We start from the raw sequence: 21,020 nt of genomic DNA on the forward strand, positions 1-21,020 counted from the left end.
TCTTTTTCTCTTCCTTTTCTGTATATCTGCAGCTTTCTAATCAAATTGACTCCATTGGGAACTGGATGCAGCCCTCATCCTCCTGTGCCACTCCCTGAGGTCTACAGCAGAGCTGATTGGCTCACCAATTATCAGCTCCACCAATCCCTGATGAGGCCTCCCTTTTTAAACCCAAGACTTCCTGGGAGAAGGTGTGGCTGATTTTTTGCTGAGACAGCTTGCCACTTTGCAGAGTGTTTGTTGACTGCTGTACACAGCATTGTCTTTTGTGAGCTTTTGTAAATCTTTGTTACCTTTGATAGTCCCTGTGGGGGCTTTGTATGTAAGCTTATAGTAGCTAACTGGAGTTTTGTTGTATTTTGTTTAACCTTAGGTTTTTGGTCCAAAAACCTAAGGTTTGTTTGGTAAAGATCTTTGTTTTACAACTTTGGTTGTTTTGTGGATATTGTTTTATTTAGTATTTTTGATTAAAAGACCCTAACTTTTCATTGTAGTTGTTTGTTTTTTTTACCTTTTTATTTTGTTAAACCCAAACAATAAACCCCAATCTGATAAACCTTTAACATCTAGGTTTCTTTAATGTTACTTCTCCTTCCCGCTGGCTGAGCTGGGTCTTAACAAATGTAATTTCACATTCTCGTTTTGTTCTAAAATAATTTTCTGTGTTACTCATTTGCATTGCAAATATAGACCTCCCAAAGATCCCAGTGATTTAAAGCTACTGGCTGCCTGCTTCCCTGTAAAAACTAATGGATCTCTTGTGAAGCAGGATTGTTGTTCCCATTAGCCAGCTCACTAATTGCATCATTTGTGAGTCAACCAGGTATTGATAATGATGGAACGGGTGTGTGGTTGGGAGTGGGGGGTGAAGATGGACTCAGATGCTGCAATGCAGATCTCACAGGGTGATGCAGCTTCACTCTGCCTGAGCAGAAAATAACAAGTCTCTAAGTGTTCCCTGTGGAGAAAACACCTGGAACGGTTCCTTCTATTAATCAGCCAGTGGAGCAGTCATCCCAGCACTGATTCCTTCAGCAGATCTAGATCTAAGTTTCTATGTTTGTGTCTCTGGGCTGCTGTGCTGTGTTAGAGTGTGTGTGTTAGAGTGTGTGTGTCAAACTGAGTCAAATCCCTGAAATACCTCAAAGGTATTGAGGAAATCCTGGATCGGAGCTGGATTCTAAACCTTTGATAAACATCTCTACTTAATAACACCCACACACACACACACACACACACACCGCTACACGCTCACACACACATCGTTCCAGTTATATTAAAGCCTGACTGTGAGAGTTTTCCCTGGGTACTCCTACTTCCTTTCACAATCCAATAACATGAATGTAAGCTTAACAAGTGATTTTAAGCTGAAGATGCAAGCTAGCGCTTGGTTCTGTGTTGGCCCACTGATGGACTGGTACTGAAGTTATCCTTTTCACCAATAACAAGTGAGAATGTCTTCAGCACCTGCAAAGGTGAAGATGATGAAGCTGGAAAGTAAATAAGTGAATGATTGTTCTGCTTGCTAATTCTTTGGGGTAACATTTTTTGTTGTTGATTAGGGATCGGTTCCAACATCTCCATTTACCGTTACCACCATCACAACTTTTCAAAATCAGCTTCACTTCTTTCTCCTCCTCTCTCTGTGGATTTTGTGTCATTTATTGTCAGCACTAACTTTCAGATATTAAATGGCAAGGCAAGGCAACTTAATTTATATTGCACGTTTCAGCCAAAGACAATTCAAATTCCTTGTACAAGAAAGTTAAAAACATACAACAAGAAGATAATAATTATCTTCTTGCTGTATGTTAATTACTAAATGCTTACTATGACTGATCTACAGTTACATTTTTTGTGGATCACATAGTTCCTTGAAAATAATCTTGGACGTATTGTCCGAACACAGTGTATTTTATTTAGATTTTATGCAATGGACCAAGACAAAGCAATGTATTATGAATTTAATTTTTAGACTGAAATACGAGAACTTTTATTTAAATCTGTTTTAAGGGTTTTAAATGACAAAATTTTATGGCTCATATAGTCCACTAGAAAAAGGTAAACTAAAATGAAAACAACCTAATCAGGCAACCGCAGAATTACGTTAATGTTCTTCAGAAATTACTTTAGTGGCGATTGTTTGACACTGTCGTTGTTTAATGCCCTTGTTGCTGGATTCATTTGCATCTGTAGCTGCCTATTTAAATATGCAAAGTGCAATTGAGATGATGTGTTTTCACCGAGAACGTTTAGGATGGTGGAGGAAGCATCAGTGTCACACAATAGCAGCAGTAAGTGTCAGCAGCAAAGATTATGCCAGTGAAATAATCTGACAGTGGGATGATGTATCGACACCACTGCCAACATGTGTTTCCAATATATGGCCTGAACAAATGATGGTAAGCGGTGTGTGTGTGTGTGGTGGGGGATTGTGTGTGCTCGTGTGTGTGTAGTAGGAGTAAGTCGGCAAAAATGTGACACACACACATAGAGACACACTGCATCTCACCTCTTCATCCACCCTAAACAAGAATGACATGAAAATACAGTCAAGTGTTTTTGCCGCTGGAGCCTGAAATTGCTTTTCCTTCCTGCTGTTGATTGCACTTCAAACTCAATGAAACAAGAGCTGAGGCACCACATCTTATTCCGGGTACGTATACTTGAATTTAATTTGAATCATATGAGGTACATTCACACCAGTTTAAAAATATATACATTCATTATTCTGATTTTACTTGTGCAATGCCCATTTCATTGTGTTTCTAAAATACCTGATGGAAAGTTCTCTGCTTTCAGCAGCTTCCTGTGAATGATTCTGTATGCAAGGTCTTGTAGAAGTGTTGAAAATCCTGTTAAGGTTTTTTTTTTTTTGTCACATCACACAGTTTAAAACATGGAAATTTAAGTGGCTGAGTAAAACAAGGTCAGAGGGAAAATGATAAAGAAAAGTTTTCTCTTGTGTTTTTGTTTTATTTTTTATTGTCCTGGGCTTTTATATTTACCTCCCTCGGTTAAATCTATCAACCGCCACCTTTTGGCGCAATGACAGCTTCATGTTCATCTGAATAACATTCTTACAAATAGAGACTAAAATTCTTACACATTTTTCTTTGCAAGAAAGAAAATGGAAATACTTCTGCAAGTCTTTTGCAACCTCTTACTTGTTTTCCTCCAGAATCACCCTACTCTAGGCTCTCCATCCTTGCTGAAGAACAGGATCATTGAAACATGACACTATCACCACCATGTTACACCATGTTTGGGGTTTTAGTTTTTCTCCACATTTTGCATGTAGACCAAACAGTTCAGTTTTGATCCCATCTGACCGCAGCACCTTGTTGCACACGCTTGCTGTTCTCTTGGCTTGTGGCAAACTTCAACCAGGACTTTTAATGGCCTTCTTCTTGCCACTCTCCCACAAAGGTCAGATGTGCGGAGTGCACAACTAAAATATGTCCTGTCAATAGATTCTCCCACCTGAGCTGGCGGCTTCTGTGATTAATGTTCCATTTTCCTGGATCTGTGGTCTTCTTTAACCATGTGTAGTATGACCCATGACAACATTTTTTCTTTCAGTTGTTTTTCTCCCTCTTTGTTTTGTTTAGGAAAACACAATTGGTAGTGGAAGTAGGTCTTTAGGGCTGACAGGAGTTCAATCTCACACTTGTACATTCCCCAAGTCATCAGGCTGGCTGCCGGCTGACAGAAAGGATCGGGTAGCCTTCCTGGATCAAGATCACTGTCCCACTCTGTATAGCCTTCAGCCTCATTCACTTACTGTCACACCTTTTGATTTTGCCTTACAGAACAGCACAGAGTTGGAGGAAAATCTGGGCAGAGTGGCTTTGTATTTTGGTAAAGCATGAGGGAGCATTTTTCAACCCTCGCTGCATTAAACATATGCCTCCCAGATGTCATGTGAGGAGCAAGCAGTGAAAAACTCATAAAAACGATTGCTTAGAGTTATGAACCTGTTTAAAACTTATTGTAATTAATATAAAGGAATATTCTTATTTAGTAACATGGTGACATTTAACATGTATCCCTTTGTGTTTATTGGAAATGTGGTCTAAAAATACACAGAAGACTGCTCCTGACATCTAATGGTGAAAAGCTCAAAGTGCAGTTTACTTCACCCGAAAGTAACGACCTCTAGGGGGCGCCGATTGACAGAAAATGATATGCTTGAAGCCAAGTTTCAGAGTCCAAAGAGCAGAATAGCTGATTACCCTGGGGTCAAACACACACCTTCACACGTAGGAAAAAAAAAAAAAAAAAACAGATTACTGAGGCACGCATGTTGAACACGTCGCCCTCACATGCAGTTCCAGTTCTGAACAAATCATCTTTGTCCAGTTTCAAACACCCCTTAGAGCTATTATTAAGGTTGTCAGTGAGTCCTGAGACATTGGCTGGATGTTTATTATTGTTTCAGTTGCTGCTTTAATTAATGTTATTTAAATTTAGAATAAAAGGACACAGCACAAAATGAATTCCCACAATTCAATGACAACAGAAAAGGCTTTTGTCACGTTCTGCTGCTGCTTTCAGTGATTTCGCAAATCTCCAGTGAAACTCCAACCGGTTACAGTGTATTTATTGTGAAAGACTGAGGTCAGAAGCTGTAACACATGAGTGTGTGTGCGTGTGTGTGTCAGAGCGTGGGTGGATAAATGAGGTGACTAACAGGACAGGTGACTTACAGGATACAGTCACAGAGGCGTGTCAGTGTCCTATTTATTTCCAACTTCCTCCACTCCTGCAGCAAAAAAAATAGCACCAAAGTCCATCTTTGTATAAACATGTTTTGATCAAGCTTCTATTGTGTTGGATGAGGAATTGAAGCTACAGGCTTCATATGACAATTAGAAAAACCTAGGGTTTTTTTAATCTGCAGCAAAGGGATCAGATGCATATGCAGATCTTCATCTACCTGTCTCAGTTTGGCAGGCATCTTTGACAGGCAGGTTGATGGTGAGCTGGCTGGATGGCATAGAGGAAGCTGATAGGGAGCTGACTGATGTGTGACAGCAGAGTCGAGTGGCTGCTTTTGGCGTCAAACCGGTCCGGGAGGAGGCCATGGAGCAACTGTATCTGTTTGTTTTGAGGAAAGAAAAGTGTAGCCTGACACGCTTCTCTTTGTGACTTCAACAGACAAACTGTTCTAAAGTGGCGACGTCCACAGCATCCCTCATTATCCTGCTGATTATGTTATCTGAACAGTAGCTGGGCAATAATGCAAGAGACTATGAGTGCCACCAGTGTTGTTGTTTTTTTAACAAACTCCAAAGAATAAATAGACTCAGCTTTTGTTGTTTTTCTCTCTTGTTTTCGGATGTGGGACTATAGTGAGAGATGAACAGTGAAGGCTCTGTGTCTGGCTTGCCCCCAGTAGCATCAACTGTACTAAGGATACAGATTCTCCTCACTCTCCTCGACTGTCAGACTCTAACCAACACTATCTTCGTCTGTATGAAATAACAGGGCCAGCAGAGTCAGGGTGTGTTTGCATGGAGAGAGTTCATGAAAATGTGAAAAAGGAACTGTAAAGGGGTATTTAGGGATGTTTAATATAAATCCAGATTATTTGGCTGTAGCTAATACTTCCATAACACTATTTTGCTGTTTGTTTCATTGAAGTAGGATGACATTATATGACAGGAATTGTTTATTGCATGATGCCTTAGTAATGCATTTGCCAGTGTAGCATACACAATTTAATTACCAGGGAGATTTTTCTGGAGATATTAAAAGGTTCTGTTAAATTTTCTGATCTTCCACATTTTAGTATGTTTATTCAGAAATAAGAACCACATTTCCCAACCTTAAACTTGGTCTTGATTGACTTGATTGAGGTTGCTGTTTTTTTATCTTTTAAGTTTGTCTTGAAGTGATAACTGGCTGATTAAAGGTTTTGCTTTTTGTCTGGCACAAACATTGAAGTGCAGTGTCTAAAGGAAAGCTCTGAATGACAAAAAAAGAAAAGAAAAAAGAATTTAAGCACAGATAACAGCCTGCAGGAATAAAAGAGAAGAACAAGTCAAATGGGAATGATCAACCACTCTGATATGATTCCTACACTTCTGTACGCTTTCTGCTCTGAAGGTTACCTTTATATATGATTGATGTCTGCCAGCTAAAATCTATTTTTACTCGTCTCATTCATGGAAAGCCCTTTCACCTCTTTTTCTGAAAAAAAAAAATAAAATGTTTGGCAAACTTTCACCATTTGGTCGCTCGGGGAAGAGCAATACTTGTAACAAAATCATTGTCTCTGAAATGCAAATTATTTCCAGGAGCAGAATATGTGTTTGTTTGTTTTTTTACCTCAGATTAAATTACCTGACAAGTTATCGCTGTGAGAAAGACTGTTTTACAGAGAACACAGATGAAGGAAGACATCCAGTGCGTCTGAACAGCTTAACTTCAGCTTCTCTGTCCCACTTCTTTGCATCTCCAGCATATTAATGAGCGGAGCTTTTACATTTATTTTATTCAAATGCTTATCATTCATCTCTGGTTGTTTTTAATCCAGTCTGAAGGACTACCCAGAAGAATTTGACTTTGAGTTTTATTTTGGGCAGTGTTTTATTTTCTCTTTATCTCATCTATTTTTCTACCTTCCTATCAGACCCCAAGTCTTAAAATCCAGTTTACAATCCATTGTCTAAACTCAATCAATATTTTGTTGATTTTCTTTCCCCTTTTCATCCAAGAAAAAAAATGTTGAAAGGCTGAACAATGTTGAAAGACAGTCTTTCAAAAAAACAACTTTAATGCACTATTTTAACTGAGTTTTAATTTGCATTTGAGTTACCTCCATTTCCAGCTGAAAACTACAAAGAATTTCTAAGAATTACTTAGATTTACTGAGACTACAATTTCAGTCTAGTCCAAAAAACCTTTTTTTTTTCAGTCTATGCTTCTAAAAACTTTGGATTATTCTTTCTTATTTTTATTTTGTGTAATTATGCAGCGATTGTGTCGGGTTCTTAATTGGCAGTACATTTCCCTTCAAGATTAGCATTTTTCATTTTATAAATACCTACAAAAATAACTTTTGGGTTCGGCTTCTGTGTTACTTGACTGAGTGAGGCGAATTCCTGAAGGACTCTGGAATTCTCTATTATTGCAACTGCTTTGCATGTATAATATACTCTATTTCTGCAGTGGATTCAAAATGCAGATTGCGCTAAACGTGTGGAGATGCAAACACAGCTATCAATTCCACCAGATGGGACCAAGTTTTAAGTCAGGTCATAGTTGCAGCCTCTTCAGCCATAAACACGCCAGCTGCTGGAGTTACTGTGGGGATTTCAAAAAATGCTTAAAGTGTTCATCATTGTTTTAATTAGCAGAAATTTTACATTGACATAAAGAGGCACTCTTCCAAAGTTCAAACACCACATCTGATTGGAGGAATTGTATTGAAACAAAATCAAGAATTAATGCTTTACATTGCAAGAGACAATGTATCCATTTAAATGATTCATTTCCAGACAAAAAAAGCATCGATAGAAGTGAAAACTGTGTCAGGTTATAAAATTACTGTACTCTAAATTGCAGCAGCCACTTGTTACTGTATCAACACAAGATGGAAAGTTGTGTGGATAATATTCTGTTAAACTCACCTTAGAAATGAATAGATACCGTTTGGTTTCTATCATGAGCTGTTGCTGGTCTGTGCTTTACTGTGCCGATCATATTTATAACGTTTTTTCATTCTGTCTGCCTTTCTCTTCTGCTGTGAAGAACTTACCACCTCCAGTAGTTTCACCAGACTTTTATCACTGGTCTTTGAAAATGTGAAACTATTCCTTCAGATGGTAATTTAAATAAATATAATTGGGCTGTGTGCTCTCTACTAAATGAATACATGATTTCTACTCTGCCAGCGCAGAGAGACAACGTTTGCTCAATGAAGCTACTTCAGGAGCAATTGTGTCTTTTCATCTAGTTTCAGAATTACGAGACCCAAACCGAGATTTTTTCATGCATTTAGCACCCACAAGTAGCTCTGTGAATTTGCTCCATTGTTTAATATGTTCTCAAGCGATTTCATATTTACAGCACAAGTCAGTTTCCTGTGTAATAAAACTATTTATGGCTTCTAGAAGGCAGCAGTAACTTGAAATATTTACATATTTTTGTTGACATACCAGTAATCTATTCAAGTTGGAACAAACTATATACACAAATAATTGTTTGGTTTTTTTTTAAAGTTCATTACTCTATGCTAGTTTTCAGATTTATGTTCTGTTCTGGCTGTGCTAACTTTCTAGAGTTTCTGCTCTGTCTTCTCAAATACATACAGCAGACTGAGGGTTTGTTTTTTAAACCATGGCAGATGGCTGAGTCTGGTTCTCCTGGAGGTTTCTTCCTGTTAAAGGGGAGTTTTTTCCTCTCCACTGTCACCACATGCATGCTGGATATAAGAGGTAACTATAAAGAAAATGACTCAAAGGATAAATTTTCCACTGTCGCTACATCTTCATCCAGAGTGAATGCTGCAACTCAATGTCTCTGCTCGGTCTCCTTAGGAAGATTTTTAAACTAATTACAGCAATAAATTGAACTTAATGCAATGTTTGATAACTAGAATCAATTGTAACGTGCCTTGAGACCACGTGTTGGGAATTAGTGCAACATAAACAAAGTGAATTGAATGGAATAGCAAAATGTTCTGGCATTTCACTTATTACCAGCTATTTTCCTTTCAGACTGAAGAAGCTGCACTGAATCTCTCCTGCTATAGTTTTTCTTGTGCAATAAGACGGTTACATCCTAAACCACAAGACTCAGAGGAGCAGATCATTTTTATTTAGATTGTACATTTCAAAATGTACAAGGCAAAGCAAAATAAGCTTCGCCCCTGTAGATTCTCACAAACCAAGACAGTGTTATGTAAATAAGTGACCAGCCATGAGTTTGTTAATCACATGTCAAGCTGGAGTCCCTGCAGGGAGTTGGCACTGGTGGAAATGGCCTTGTGTGCATGACGTGTCCTTCCTATTTCTGGGTGTTTTGTCATTCTGCTGGGTGAACAAAACACCTGAGGTGTTATGTTAAAGCTGGGTGCTAAACTCCCTCTCAGGACCGTGAGGAAAGGTTATATGAATGATGAAAGAGTCTGGGGGCTTTTACTCATTGACGGTGACATTTCTGACAGGAAAGTTCAAAAGGATTTTAATTGATAGTAAAAACAGAAGCTTCTTCATGATAGCTGCATAAAGCTGATGTAAAATTTTCCATTTTTAATGCCGTCAGAGGATTTTTCTACTGCCTGGGTGGGTTTTGTTACCAATGTCGTTGTGCTGGCTCTGAACCAGCTTGGGGACATGAAGAGCCCAACAAATTTTTTCCGTCTGTGTGCCATGCTGGGAACTTGGGCCGGCTACAATACAGACACCTTTCCGCTTTTTCGTTTGGGGCATTTGATCATGTTTACAGGCTGCGCTCTCCGCTAAAGCTTTCACAAGAAAAAGGCTTGATTCATCTTATTACTTCTGCAAGACAAAAGACAGAAAGTGCACACATATAAAAATGAGAAGAGGAGGAGATTTAAGTATAAATCTTTATTTAATTTTGTGGTGCATGAAATGTGAAGGAGAGCACTGCCCCATTATTCTTTGTGTTAGTTCAGAAAATGAGTTTTCTGTGTGCACACACATGGTGTAACATGCAAACAGTGATTAAAAAGACAAAGTGAAAAGGAAATTGCAATAACCCTTTAGTATGACATTAGGAATAAAGTGACAAATTCATAAAATGTTGTTTATTGTTCTTCTACTATTAGATTAGAAGTATTTTTGCATGCTTTCTGTTAAATTGCTTCTATTTATCACATTTTGCGCAACACAGTGTGTCATGACATTTTAACAACTCTAACAAAACATACAATATACAAAACTACAAAATAATTGTGCTCTTATTTTTAAAACCCCTTCCCCCCTGGTTTTATAATTAAATAGGATCACAGTGCACATTTAAACTTGAACCGTTTCACTTTTCAAATTCTAACATACGCTATCATTGCTCGTCTTCAACCAACACTGCTTGAACATAATTCATGCAGCGAGAGAAGGGTGAGAAAAGGTCATTACATTTTGCATTTAGTTTAATAAGTATGCGCCTAACAGATTCAAGGACACGCTCTGCACACAGAGATCCGCAGCCTGGACAAACAATGCGCTGCAGGAAAAACCTTTTCAGAAGCTGAAGCTTAAACTCTTATGTTGTAGCCCTTACAGAGGCTTGATTCTGACTCCGCCATCCTTCCATGGTGTTGAAGATCGTTGCAAAAAGAACATCTATGCGGCCAGTGCTGCCCTCTGACACGGGTTGGGAGACAGACTTCTTTGTATTCATCACATCTGCAAATGAGACCAACAGAAAAATATTCCTGGAGTCAGTCGGGTCTCTCTGAATTATGCAGCTGGCATCAGACCTGCCTAACAAGCGCTGACAAACAAAACAAAACCACATCAGTTTGTGCTTTGTGCTCTGGAATAAGGTCAGTGAGCCTCTCAATATTTGAGTGTCTCTCCTGTTATGACTCCGATCAACGCTCAGGCGCTCAGATCTCCAAGAATTGTGCTTGGCAAAGGATGGCATCACCCAAAGTCTTGTCAAAACACAAACAAAATAATACAGCTATCCAATGCAACACATTGTAAAAGTAAAGGCAAGAGCACAACCAAAGCTAAAGAAAATCTTACATTTGAAATGATGATTCGGTTTCTTCATCTAAATTTTAAGAAAACATTTGGAGTTAGTTGAGGATTCAGTGCAAGAGAGCAGACAGCAGGGATTGTGCAAAGAGGACTGGTCAAAGATTTGTGTTCCAACTTTGTGAAATGTTATAAGATATCACTAAGTGCTGTCCTATTGGTAGAAAGATGGTTCTGCAACATATAGAGCAGATAGTGCAAATAATTTAATCCATGGTTTCTGCAGCTTCATCCACCACACAAAAAACACGAGGACGAACTGATAAAACTGCTGCGTGCTTATCTGTGGGAGATGGGGGGGGAGTCATGTGTACTTGTTTGTACATTTTCATTTTAGAATAATAAAAACTCCAGACTGTAAGCTCGAGGGGATGAGAAAGTAATTGGAAACTTAAGAGCGGAGCAAAGCGTAAATGTCTTGGGAGAGCTCCTGCTCTCTGGTGAGCTCCACTCGTCACAAGACGAATGCCTAATTATTGCTGCGCTCTGACAGAAGAAGACGCAGCACGAGCTGAGTGAGAAGGAAAGCAAAACCGGGGAGACTGAATGGGATAATGACCATATCTGTGTCACGATCCACAATGTATTAATCTTTCCATTGATCAACAGAGCTGAGGTGCATTATCTGAGTCATAACTTAAAACTAAATGTAATGTGCTTCTAGAAATGAAACGCCAGTGTTCATTATATTTTATTACTTAGAGTGTTAGGCTGTAATTTTGTCCTTATTGATAAGCTGTTCGACCGAAGCAGACATCAGCAGCCGTTTATATATGAAAGGATCTCAGAGCCTTTACACGAGCGGCCCAGTTCAAGAAACATTTTGCTCTCAGTGTTTGCTGTGATCATCGACTCTTAATTCCTCAGTCCATATTTCTAAGTGCTTGTCTGGCGGAGCGCCCTGAGTGGGAGATGAGCTGGTGAGACAACAGAACTATGAACCTTGGCTGCTTCGGTGCTCTGCAGTCTGTCGCTCTCTGCGCTGCGATCCCATGCTAGGCGTGCCTCAGTGGTGCGTTCAGGCTCGGTTCGGTGGCTGGGCTTCCTTTAGGGTCGCTGTGTCAAACAGCGTCCTGCAAACACAGCTGCAACATGCATCGCTGCACTGGCGAGGAACGAAAAGGTAGAAACATCCTCTGCTCGTGTTTTACATCAGTGTCCAATGCACAGGAATAATAGAATTATACTGTCGAGTTTTCCCATCAAAACTTAACTCCATGCCAACTGAGCTTTCCTCGATGCAATAGAACACTACAGTGTTTTTCTTTAGTAGTTTATAATAGTGAAACATTTTTGTAAAAAACAGGGGCAAAAACATGAGTGTAGGTTTAAAAATAAACCTTTTATCGTATGTCAAGAACTTCACATATTACAATAATTACAATGTCTGACTGTGTTAGCAAATATATTTAAGCCCGATGGTATTCATAACCCTGGCAGATTTAGTTTAATAATGATTTTCATTCAACCAAGAAATGTGTTTTTCATAGCAAATGAGAGGGATATCTTAAGAGGTAACAAAAGAATATAGAAGGAATCAGTTTTGAAAAAAGTTGTATTTCTATTTTAGTAAAAATGGCATGTTCAAAATTATTTACATCCTTCTCTGTAGTCATTTTTATTGAATATATCAAACCTTCTTATAGCTACTGAGTAGCTTTTTGGGTCACTCTAACATATTAATATTACATCCAGTCTGACGAAACATGTAGGTAAAATAAAAACATTACTTAAACCTAAATCTGCCAGCAGTATGGACGATTTTACTACCATGACGACATTTTGTATTAATTTCTTGACATGCATGAATGATGCAAGAAAGAAGACCAGGGCTGGTTACCAGTATCAAGGTTTTTAAACAAGTAGAGAACTGCTAAATCTGTCTCTCATGCCATGCTAGAGAAAGTGCATTAGTGTTTTCTTCCAGCTGCAAGTAACAGAGAACCATGTATCGGTGTCTTTCCCCCATCCACTGCTGTGCACCGCTGTCCATCTATCTGAAAGAAAGTTTCTACATCTTCTCTTTCTTAAAAGAAAGACAAATTCTTCATTTGCTTGAAAATATTTCTGCTTGTGTCAGTTGGAATAGCGGAAAATTGAATCTTGAGTGAACCTTCTTTATGTTCAGCTACGAATGTGCTAAAACAAACATGCTTTCAGACTACTTTCCTGCTCTTCAAGTTTGGTGAACACCACTCACATGCGTGCAAACTGTTGCAAAAATGGAGATCTGCGCGAGCGGCTAAAACAACAATACACACCCCCTGCAGATCGCTTGCACCTCTGACATGAGACGCTGTGGAGGACAGAAACAGCTGGTATAAACCAGGCAGCTCTTTTTTTTTATGCTAACACTGTTTTAAATTTACATTTGGCTTGTTGTACTTTTTGTTTTAAATCTTTTTATTATAATACCATGACACTGGGAAGTTTAAGGTTATTATATAGATTTGATCCTTCACAGATAAATAAATTACGAAAACATTAATATACCATCAATGTTATCAAAACACAGATGCTAAATAAAAACTGGTTAATTTTCAATATTAATAATAAATCTTGAATATTTTAACCATTTCTGGCTAATATTTTCTTACTGAATGGTATATTTAAAACCGTCTGAATTCATCTGGTGCTTCTCTTTGTGCTTGTTTCCCATGATGCCGCTGTCCTCAGTGTTTTTCAACCGTCTCTCCAGCTGGTCTCTGGCCCCAACAGACAGACACAACATTAGCTGATGGGAAAATTCCCCTTGTTGTGCCATCCATGCAATCAGCTACAAGCTGGAGTCACGAAGGCTACAGTGCAGGAGGGCAAATGAACGAGGTTAAAGGTGAAGTCTGACAACGGCATATCAGACTTACTCAAGAAGCAGATGACAGACATTAAGGGCCACCAGTAACGGCAGCCTGAGAGTGAAATTCTATCATTTCCATTTACATCTATATTTCTAATTAGTGAATGTCTTTTTTTAAAAATGCATAGCCCATCTGTGCAGTAGCTCATGTAAAAACAAGCTTTGCTAGCTGCCCTATGGTCAAACTTCCCTCTTCAATTATATTTATATTCCGTTGTGTCTCCACTGCTGGTTAGTCAGTGTGTGTCCTGCTTTGTTCTTCACAGATCCATAATATTCCAGCACTGATTCTCAGAGCTGACTGCGGTCTTGACAACACGTTTCTTCAGGCAGTGTAGAGGTGAGGTAGATTGCATTTTATTTCCTTCTTTGTGCTCTGGCCTTCACTGGGAAGTTTCATTTTCATTTCTAGTGTACTGAGAAGGTTTGGTCATTCAGAAGACAAAAATGGCTCATTAGCTCAAAAGGCAGAGCTGTCAAATATAATCCAAAGTAAATTATGGAAATGAGACTCTTTCATTGCTTTAGGCTATAGCAATGAGGGGGTCAACGCGACAGGCACAGGGTAAGAGCCCAAATTCAACAAGAGAGCCGCATGTCTCTACACTGAACTCTCATCCGGCCTGGGCAGCAGCTGAGTGTGCTTCCTCTTCTCCAAGATCCTGTTGAGCTCCTCGGAGAAGCAGTGAGAGAGCGGCGAAGTGTTTTCTGAGTCGCTCTGCCTCAGCAACACGTAGCTGTTTCCGTTCATCCGCCTCAGAACGCTGGGCAGCGTGGCTGACAGCCCATTGGGGAAGTCACACTCTGGAGACGTATGCTGTGGTGTGGGAGGCAGAGGAGGCGCCGGGGGAGGAGGATCATTACTCGCTAAAGTCTGAGCCTCACCAGGAACGATCTGCAAAAAGCCTTCGTCCTGGATGTCTCCGTTATGCAGCTTGGAAACTCCATTACAGACGCCGTTGCAGTGGCTAGAGACGGTCTTCAGCTCCATGTGGGTGGAGTTCCTGTGTTGCTTTCTGCACCTACTGCTCCGCTTGCTGCTCGGGTGCGCTGCGGCTGCAGCGCGCAGAGAGTATTTCCCTCTCTGGTCTGCCCGCAAGCAGAAGCCCACGTAAGCAAGCACAACAGTGAGGACCACACAAAGCCCACCGAGGATGGTGATGAGGGACAGATACATGGCTTCCATGTTCTTGGGGGACAGCAGGAGGAGTGACTGCGCCCCGTCGGATGAGGGATGCTCAGTACCTGGTACTGTGGCAACAAAGTTCCGCGTTCGCTCTGTGGGTGGAGGAGGAGGCAGGTCCAGGCTAATTGTTACATTGTAGGTTGCTATGGCAACTTTAACGTTGTTCTCAACTGCGTGGCAGGTGTAGAGGCCGCTCTGGTCCTGCCGGGCCTCGATGATCAGCAGGCCATCCGTCCCTGTCCTGAAGCCGGAGTTGAGGTCGTAGCCCTGCACCTCGCCACCGTTCAGGGTCCAAAATGGAGTCGCCAGGTTAGAGTTGAGCTCGCACTGCAGCAGCACGTCATCGCCGACCCGAACAGAACGGCTCCGCTGGGCCACATCTGAAAAATCAACATTTTGTTACATAGTGCTTTGTAAAAGCATTCAAAGTTTTATTTTCATTTTAGTAAAAAATTGCACACTCAAAATTATTTACAACCTTTTCTATATTCATTTTTATTGGCATTACACAGCTATGTACTTTTCTATGTTGATCTATCACATAAAACCTCAATAAAATACACAGAAGCTTGTGGTTTTAATGTGAGACAATGTGCAAAAGTTTGAGGAGAATCTAACTTCACAAAATTACATTAACTAACCCCTTGACTCACATACTAATTATTTATCATTCACCATATTTATCACAGAATGTCCAGATGTATCGTGGCATGATGTTCAATTAGACACATTTTAATCTCTGGTATCATACTACCCCATACAGAGACAGAATGAGGAGTTAGAAGATGCTACATTTCATCAGAGTGAAAATTGATAAATGGGGAGAAGGCATTCGCCTGCCTTGAATATCAAACAGATTTTTCTCCGTAGACAGCAAAGATGTGATTAAAGAAGGGAGGAGAGGATTTTACCAACGCTGTGCATATAATCAACTTTCAAAGAGGCCTTCACGCCATCCGATGACAACTGTGCATCTTTTGAGCCTCATATTCTCTATTTTTAATCCTGTGTCTAGATGTTTAAAGCAAACTTTTTTTTATATAAGCATCAGATAAGACTTCTGCATACCGTATCCTGTGTTCTCACACCCCGTTCTGCCATGCTGGATGTCTTGGATTAAAGAGGATCTGTGAAAGAGGAGAAAAAAATAATAATAAGCACAATAGAAAGATAAAAGGTAGCAGATGGTTTTATTACAACCTCATGAACACATTTTTATAAGATAAATAAAGGTTAAAAAAAGCACATACAGTACAGACCAAAAGTTTGGACACACCTTTTAATTCAATGAGTTTCCTTTATTTTCATGACTATTGACATTGTAGATTCACACTGAAGGCATCAAAACTATGAATAACGTGGAAATATGCACTAAACAAAAAAGTGTAAAACAACTGAAAATACCCCTTATATTCTAGTTTCTTCAAAGTAGCAACCTTTTGCTGTGATTACTGCTTTGCACACACTCTGCATTTTCTTGATGAGCTTCAAGAGGTAGTCACCTGAAATGGTTTTCACTTCATAGGTGTGCCCTGTCAGGTTAATAAGTGGGATTTATTGCCTTATAAATAGTCATGAAAATAAAGAAAACCCATTGAATTAGAAAGGTGTGTCCAAACTTTTGGTCTGTACTGTAGTTAAATGAAAGGACATGAATATCAGAACCAGCCTTTGCTGCTTTTACAGCTGGAAGTCTTTGAGGGAATAGATCTCAGTGTTGTGCATTTGGAGACAGAATTGTCTTGTCTTTTCTTCTTTGGAAAACAACTTGAGTTCAGTCAGATTGGATTGAGAGTGCATGTGAACAGAAATCTCTCACTATAGCTCCAACTGTACGTTTAATCTCCAGTCATCTTCAGTCTCCAACAAGTTTCAGAAGTAAGCTTTGACCAGTTTCCCAAATCCTGCTGAATACAACCATCCCCACAGCATGTTGCTGCCATCACCATGCGCCACCATAAAAATTACATGTTCAAGTTTGTTTGATGGAGTGTTAGTTTTTACTCATTAGATCATTTCTAAAGGCAACTGATCCAACTTGATTTCATTTAGAGGTATCAGAAAAAAATGTGATTTGATTTGTACACGACACTTTTTAGATTTTCATTTCATTCTCCTTCTACTTCCTACTTGTAAATAATCTTGTGCTGGACTGCCACATTGAAAATGTACAGAAAATGTTGAAGGAGAATGAATTATTTTGCAAGGCACTTGCTCATTCCCTGAATCAAGTTGTTTCTGCCAATAAAGCTTACATGTCCACATAAATCAGTACGCTCCAAATATGCAGCTGCATGATGTGTTTACGATTACAGCCAGGGTCAAGTTTCTGCCAGCAGTCTGATTACGCAACTGTTCTGGGAGCTGCCATTGTCACAGGGCGCAGCGATACATCAGGTTAGAGATGAAAGGTTACCTTCAGTCACCTGATCCAACCGCACGCTGGTAGATTTCAACACTCACCTGTTCGACTGGGTCATTACATCCACACACTCGGCTCCGCTCCAGGCACAGTGAGGGTCCCGGGAAAATATGCAGTCATAGCAGGAAGTGTATCTCTCGCAGTTAGACAGAGGCAGCTGAACAACGCCTGATGGGGAGTTAACGTACACACTCGTCTGAGGGGGGAAGAAATAGGACTTAAGTATTACGAGATAGTGAGTCATCTTCAACTTTGACTATTTAAGGCGGTGAGACTGGCTACCCGCTCTGTAGATAGTAGAATGTTGGTAACAGGTTCTGGTTCTTCAAACAGCTGCAACTCTTCGATAATGTGCAGCTGACCTTTGATGGCTACCGCTTTGTGCAACCAACCTTCATCTGGATGGCAAAGATCAAAGATTTGGGATGTTTAGTTAGCTAATTTTCAAAATGTTAGTTAGCTGAGATGATTTGGAAAACTTATGTGTTGAATATATAATATAAAGTTGAGTGTACAATCATTGAACTTCATACAACATTTTCCTTTTTGAAAATGAGGGTGAACAACTAATGAGACATAAACACTCAATACTCAACACTGAAGAACCATTAAAGGAGCAAAGCTTTGTATTTAAGTTTAACAACGTTCACCTCAAAACTATTTTTTTTTCCAGATGAATTATCCTTAGTACTTTTGTATTGTAAACCCACTGCAGTAATATTCAATAAATTAGAATACACCACAGAATATTCAATGAAGCTTGTTTGTCAGATTAAAAGGGCGTTTTGAAAACAGCAACCTTTAAGCGGGTATTAAACATACTTTTCACTAAATGCACGTTTCTGTTTTTAAAAGTACATATAGTTTTATTGGTTAAATGTAATATTCTATTTTTAAATATGCTCTCATTATTTTTGAGTGTGAAATCATCACTGTTAAGATAAAAAAAAGGCTCTTAAACATCCATTTGTGTGTAATTTACCTAAATAATGAAATCGCTTAGCAAGTTCCTGAAATAAATTGACTTTTGAGTAATGTTCCAATTTATCAACTGGGTCTGTATTACAATTAAAGAAATGTATTATTATTATTATGACAAGCAGGTTCAAAGTGAGTACATCAAGATCTGATTAATAAATAATGAAAAGCTGTCTAATAAGTGGGATTTAACAGATGATTACTGCAACCACTGGCAAAAAATAAAACATGGGATCAGAAGATACTCAGTCAGATGTTTTAATTTGCTGCACAGAAAAATCCCAATTATTTTATCATCAGGGCCCTCAATGAACTGAAGCTGACACACAAGGCAGAGAAGATGCAACAGGAAATCTGTTTTCAAGAAATCTATATTTTCCCTCATGGCTTAATCTCAGAAAAAATGATCACTTGTAACAATTTAGTATTTTCATTGTGTGTTTTACAAAGACTGTCAAACAAAAGGGTGTTTCTTGTGATTTCTGAAACAACTGACTGAACATCCTCCAAAGCACTGACATCAGATTTTTGCCAGGGGTTATTCCAGACCGGCGTTCGCAGAGCCTTCACAACGGACATTTTGCAATTCTAAAATGATCTGACTCAACATTCAGAGCAGAAACAGTGCCAGGCTCGAATCCTCCCACCAGCTCTCACTGAAAAACAATGTTTTGTTTCGCTTTTTTCATCTTTAAAAGGACTCTAAACCCTCCGTTACCAGTTTTTATCTAAAAGTCAGCTTGCCGAGAAGCTTTATACACACCTGTGCCCATATATAACACATGGTACATTTGCTCGTCTACTCCCTGGACCACAGTTGCTGCCATATGCGTGTAGTCTGTCGTCCTCCTGAACAAGAGGGGACGTCTGTCTGCAGGCTGGACCTGATGGGACATGAGAGGATGCCGTCTGACAAAATCCAGGACTTCATCAGGTAGGGACGTGGAGACGTTAATGCCCTTGGCCCTCAGTTTGCCAGAAATACACTGCAGTAAAAGAAAGACCAAAGAGAGACATGGACGGGGGATGAGGACGAAGTAACAAAGTGCTTGGAGAGTCAGAGAGAGAGAGACAGTGTTGTCCTTATATGTAATAAACCAGTCTTTAAATAGAGGCCGGCTCTGGAGGGTAGAGAGGATGTCAGGAGGATTAGTGAGACGGTCCTCAGGGAGAATTCAGACATCATGAGAAAAATAGAAACCTTTGGAAGACTGTCAAGAGAAACTGCAAGTTTTCATTTAGATTTTAATAAGCCTGTGTGAGCTCAGCGTCCGTTTTCCGCTGACACGAGGGCGACTCAGCTCTCACTGCACCTGAATGAGGAGGCAGCTTTCCTTTCGCTTTGTTCTGTTCAAATGATGTCAGCCAACTCCTCTAAGAGGCTTTCACGCTCTCACCCCAAAACCTTTGACTATTCCTTTTTTTTTCATTTAATGGGAAAGTTTAATTAAGTCTGAAGAAATGCTGAAATTCACCCACAATAGAAAATGTCTCCTACCACAAAGTCGACCGCTGGCCCCTCTCCCCTTTTGTTAATTGCCATAAAAATGGTTTGAGTCTCTCAAAGCCGATTTTCATTCTCTGCCTAGTTTCCCTCCATCTTTAGTGCAATGTCTTAATGAATTCATCTTGTATGATCTCATCTGCTCTCTAGCTATTCCTATTTAATGCAAGTAGAAGATGAGCTTTGTTCTAATCTTAATAAAACTCAAAAGCCATCACTGTCTGTGTAAAAGTTTGTGTATGTGAGCTTACAGTTCCAGGTCGTGGCTCAGGGATTTTTCCAACATATTCCTTCCAGGTGGAGCCGGAATCCTGGCTCTCCATGTAGGGTCCTCGGAAGGCTTCTTGGACTTCAGACAAAGAGAACCGACACAGTGCAGACGCCTTCACGTTTTTCCTTTGTACGTCAAGCAACACAGGGAGAAAGACCAGAGCACAAGTCACAAACAATAACACTAGTAAACCAGGGGTTACCATGGCAAGAGAAGCAGAGGTGCAGTGGGGCCACGGCTCGTCAAAGGATAGAGAGAGACAAACAGGAGGAAAATAAGGAGGAAGATGATGAGTGCTGACAGAGATGAAGCTCATTAGAAATCATAAAAGCCTGAGAACGGGAATTAAGAGTCAACAACAAGGTTTAGGGGAGGTAAGAGACAGAATTGGAGCTGAAGAGAAAATAACATCAAGATATATGAAGTGTTATTTGTTTATGCTGTTTGCTTTGATATACAATAGCATTTTCCATTGCTGCTGCCTTAGGGTGAGGGATTGATTTATGCAGCAGTGATTCACACAAAAATCTTCAAAGTCAAAAGTTCAGTGCAATTTTGTCTTAGTGATAACTTTGTCAGTATGTGAACGCAAAAACTAAGTTCCTGTTTTAGCCCAGAAAACTCCACAAAAATGGACAAAAATGAATTTGAACTGATTTGTAAACCAAAAAGCTCTGAGCCCATCAGTTCCGATAGACTGCAGGTTTTGTGGCTAGTTGCAAAACGTCTGCAGCTCCTCCATAGTTACAATGGGCCTCATTGCTGCATCTCTGATTAATGCTCTCCTTTCCCAGCTTCTCAGTTCATGTGGATAACTGAGCCTTGGTAGCTTTGCAGTTTTGTGATGCTGTTTAAGGTGCATGAAAACCTTTGAAGGCAGCGTATGTGCTTTAACTACCAAAGAGTTTCAGACAAGGAGAAGCCCTCTTTACATGCCTCCTCTTTGAGTGATAGCAAAGAGATGTAAACCGAAATTTATTGCAGACATACTGTAGTTATCTTAAACAATTCAAGCAGCGGCCACAGTTAGCCTCCATATATTTATTTCTGTGCTAAAAGTTACTGA

General features: G+C 39.7%; 1 protein-coding gene across 2 annotated transcripts in view; it reads right to left on the reverse strand.

Annotated features, from left to right (window-relative positions):
• Nucleotides 1-9,562: 9,562 nt before the first annotated feature.
• The window catches only part of LOC116713464 (semaphorin-4G-like), a 33,562-nt gene continuing 22,104 nt past the window's right edge, over nt 9,563-21,020 (reverse strand). Inside the window, exons 10-16 of one of the 2 annotated variants that reach the window (XR_004337871.1) lie at nt 19,935-20,079; nt 18,943-19,165; nt 17,484-17,599; nt 17,243-17,397; nt 15,848-15,906; nt 11,679-15,159; nt 9,563-10,379 (exon numbers count right to left, since the gene is read on the reverse strand). Coding sequence is in view for 1 of the 2 variants with exons in the window: in XM_032553634.1 (XP_032409525.1) it covers nt 14,195-15,159; nt 15,848-15,906; nt 17,243-17,397; nt 17,484-17,599; nt 18,943-19,165; nt 19,935-20,079 (1,663 nt within the window). In the remaining variant the exon portion in view is untranslated. Of the gene's footprint in view, nt 15,160-15,847; nt 15,907-17,242; nt 17,398-17,483; nt 17,600-18,942; nt 19,166-19,934; nt 20,080-21,020 lie in introns of both variants that reach the window. The other variant, XM_032553634.1, reaches the window with a different exon arrangement.

The sequence above is a fragment of the Xiphophorus hellerii genome, chromosome 22 (assembly GCF_003331165.1).
Source record: "Xiphophorus hellerii strain 12219 chromosome 22, Xiphophorus_hellerii-4.1, whole genome shotgun sequence".
Classification (NCBI taxonomy): Eukaryota; Metazoa; Chordata; class Actinopteri; order Cyprinodontiformes; family Poeciliidae; genus Xiphophorus; species Xiphophorus hellerii.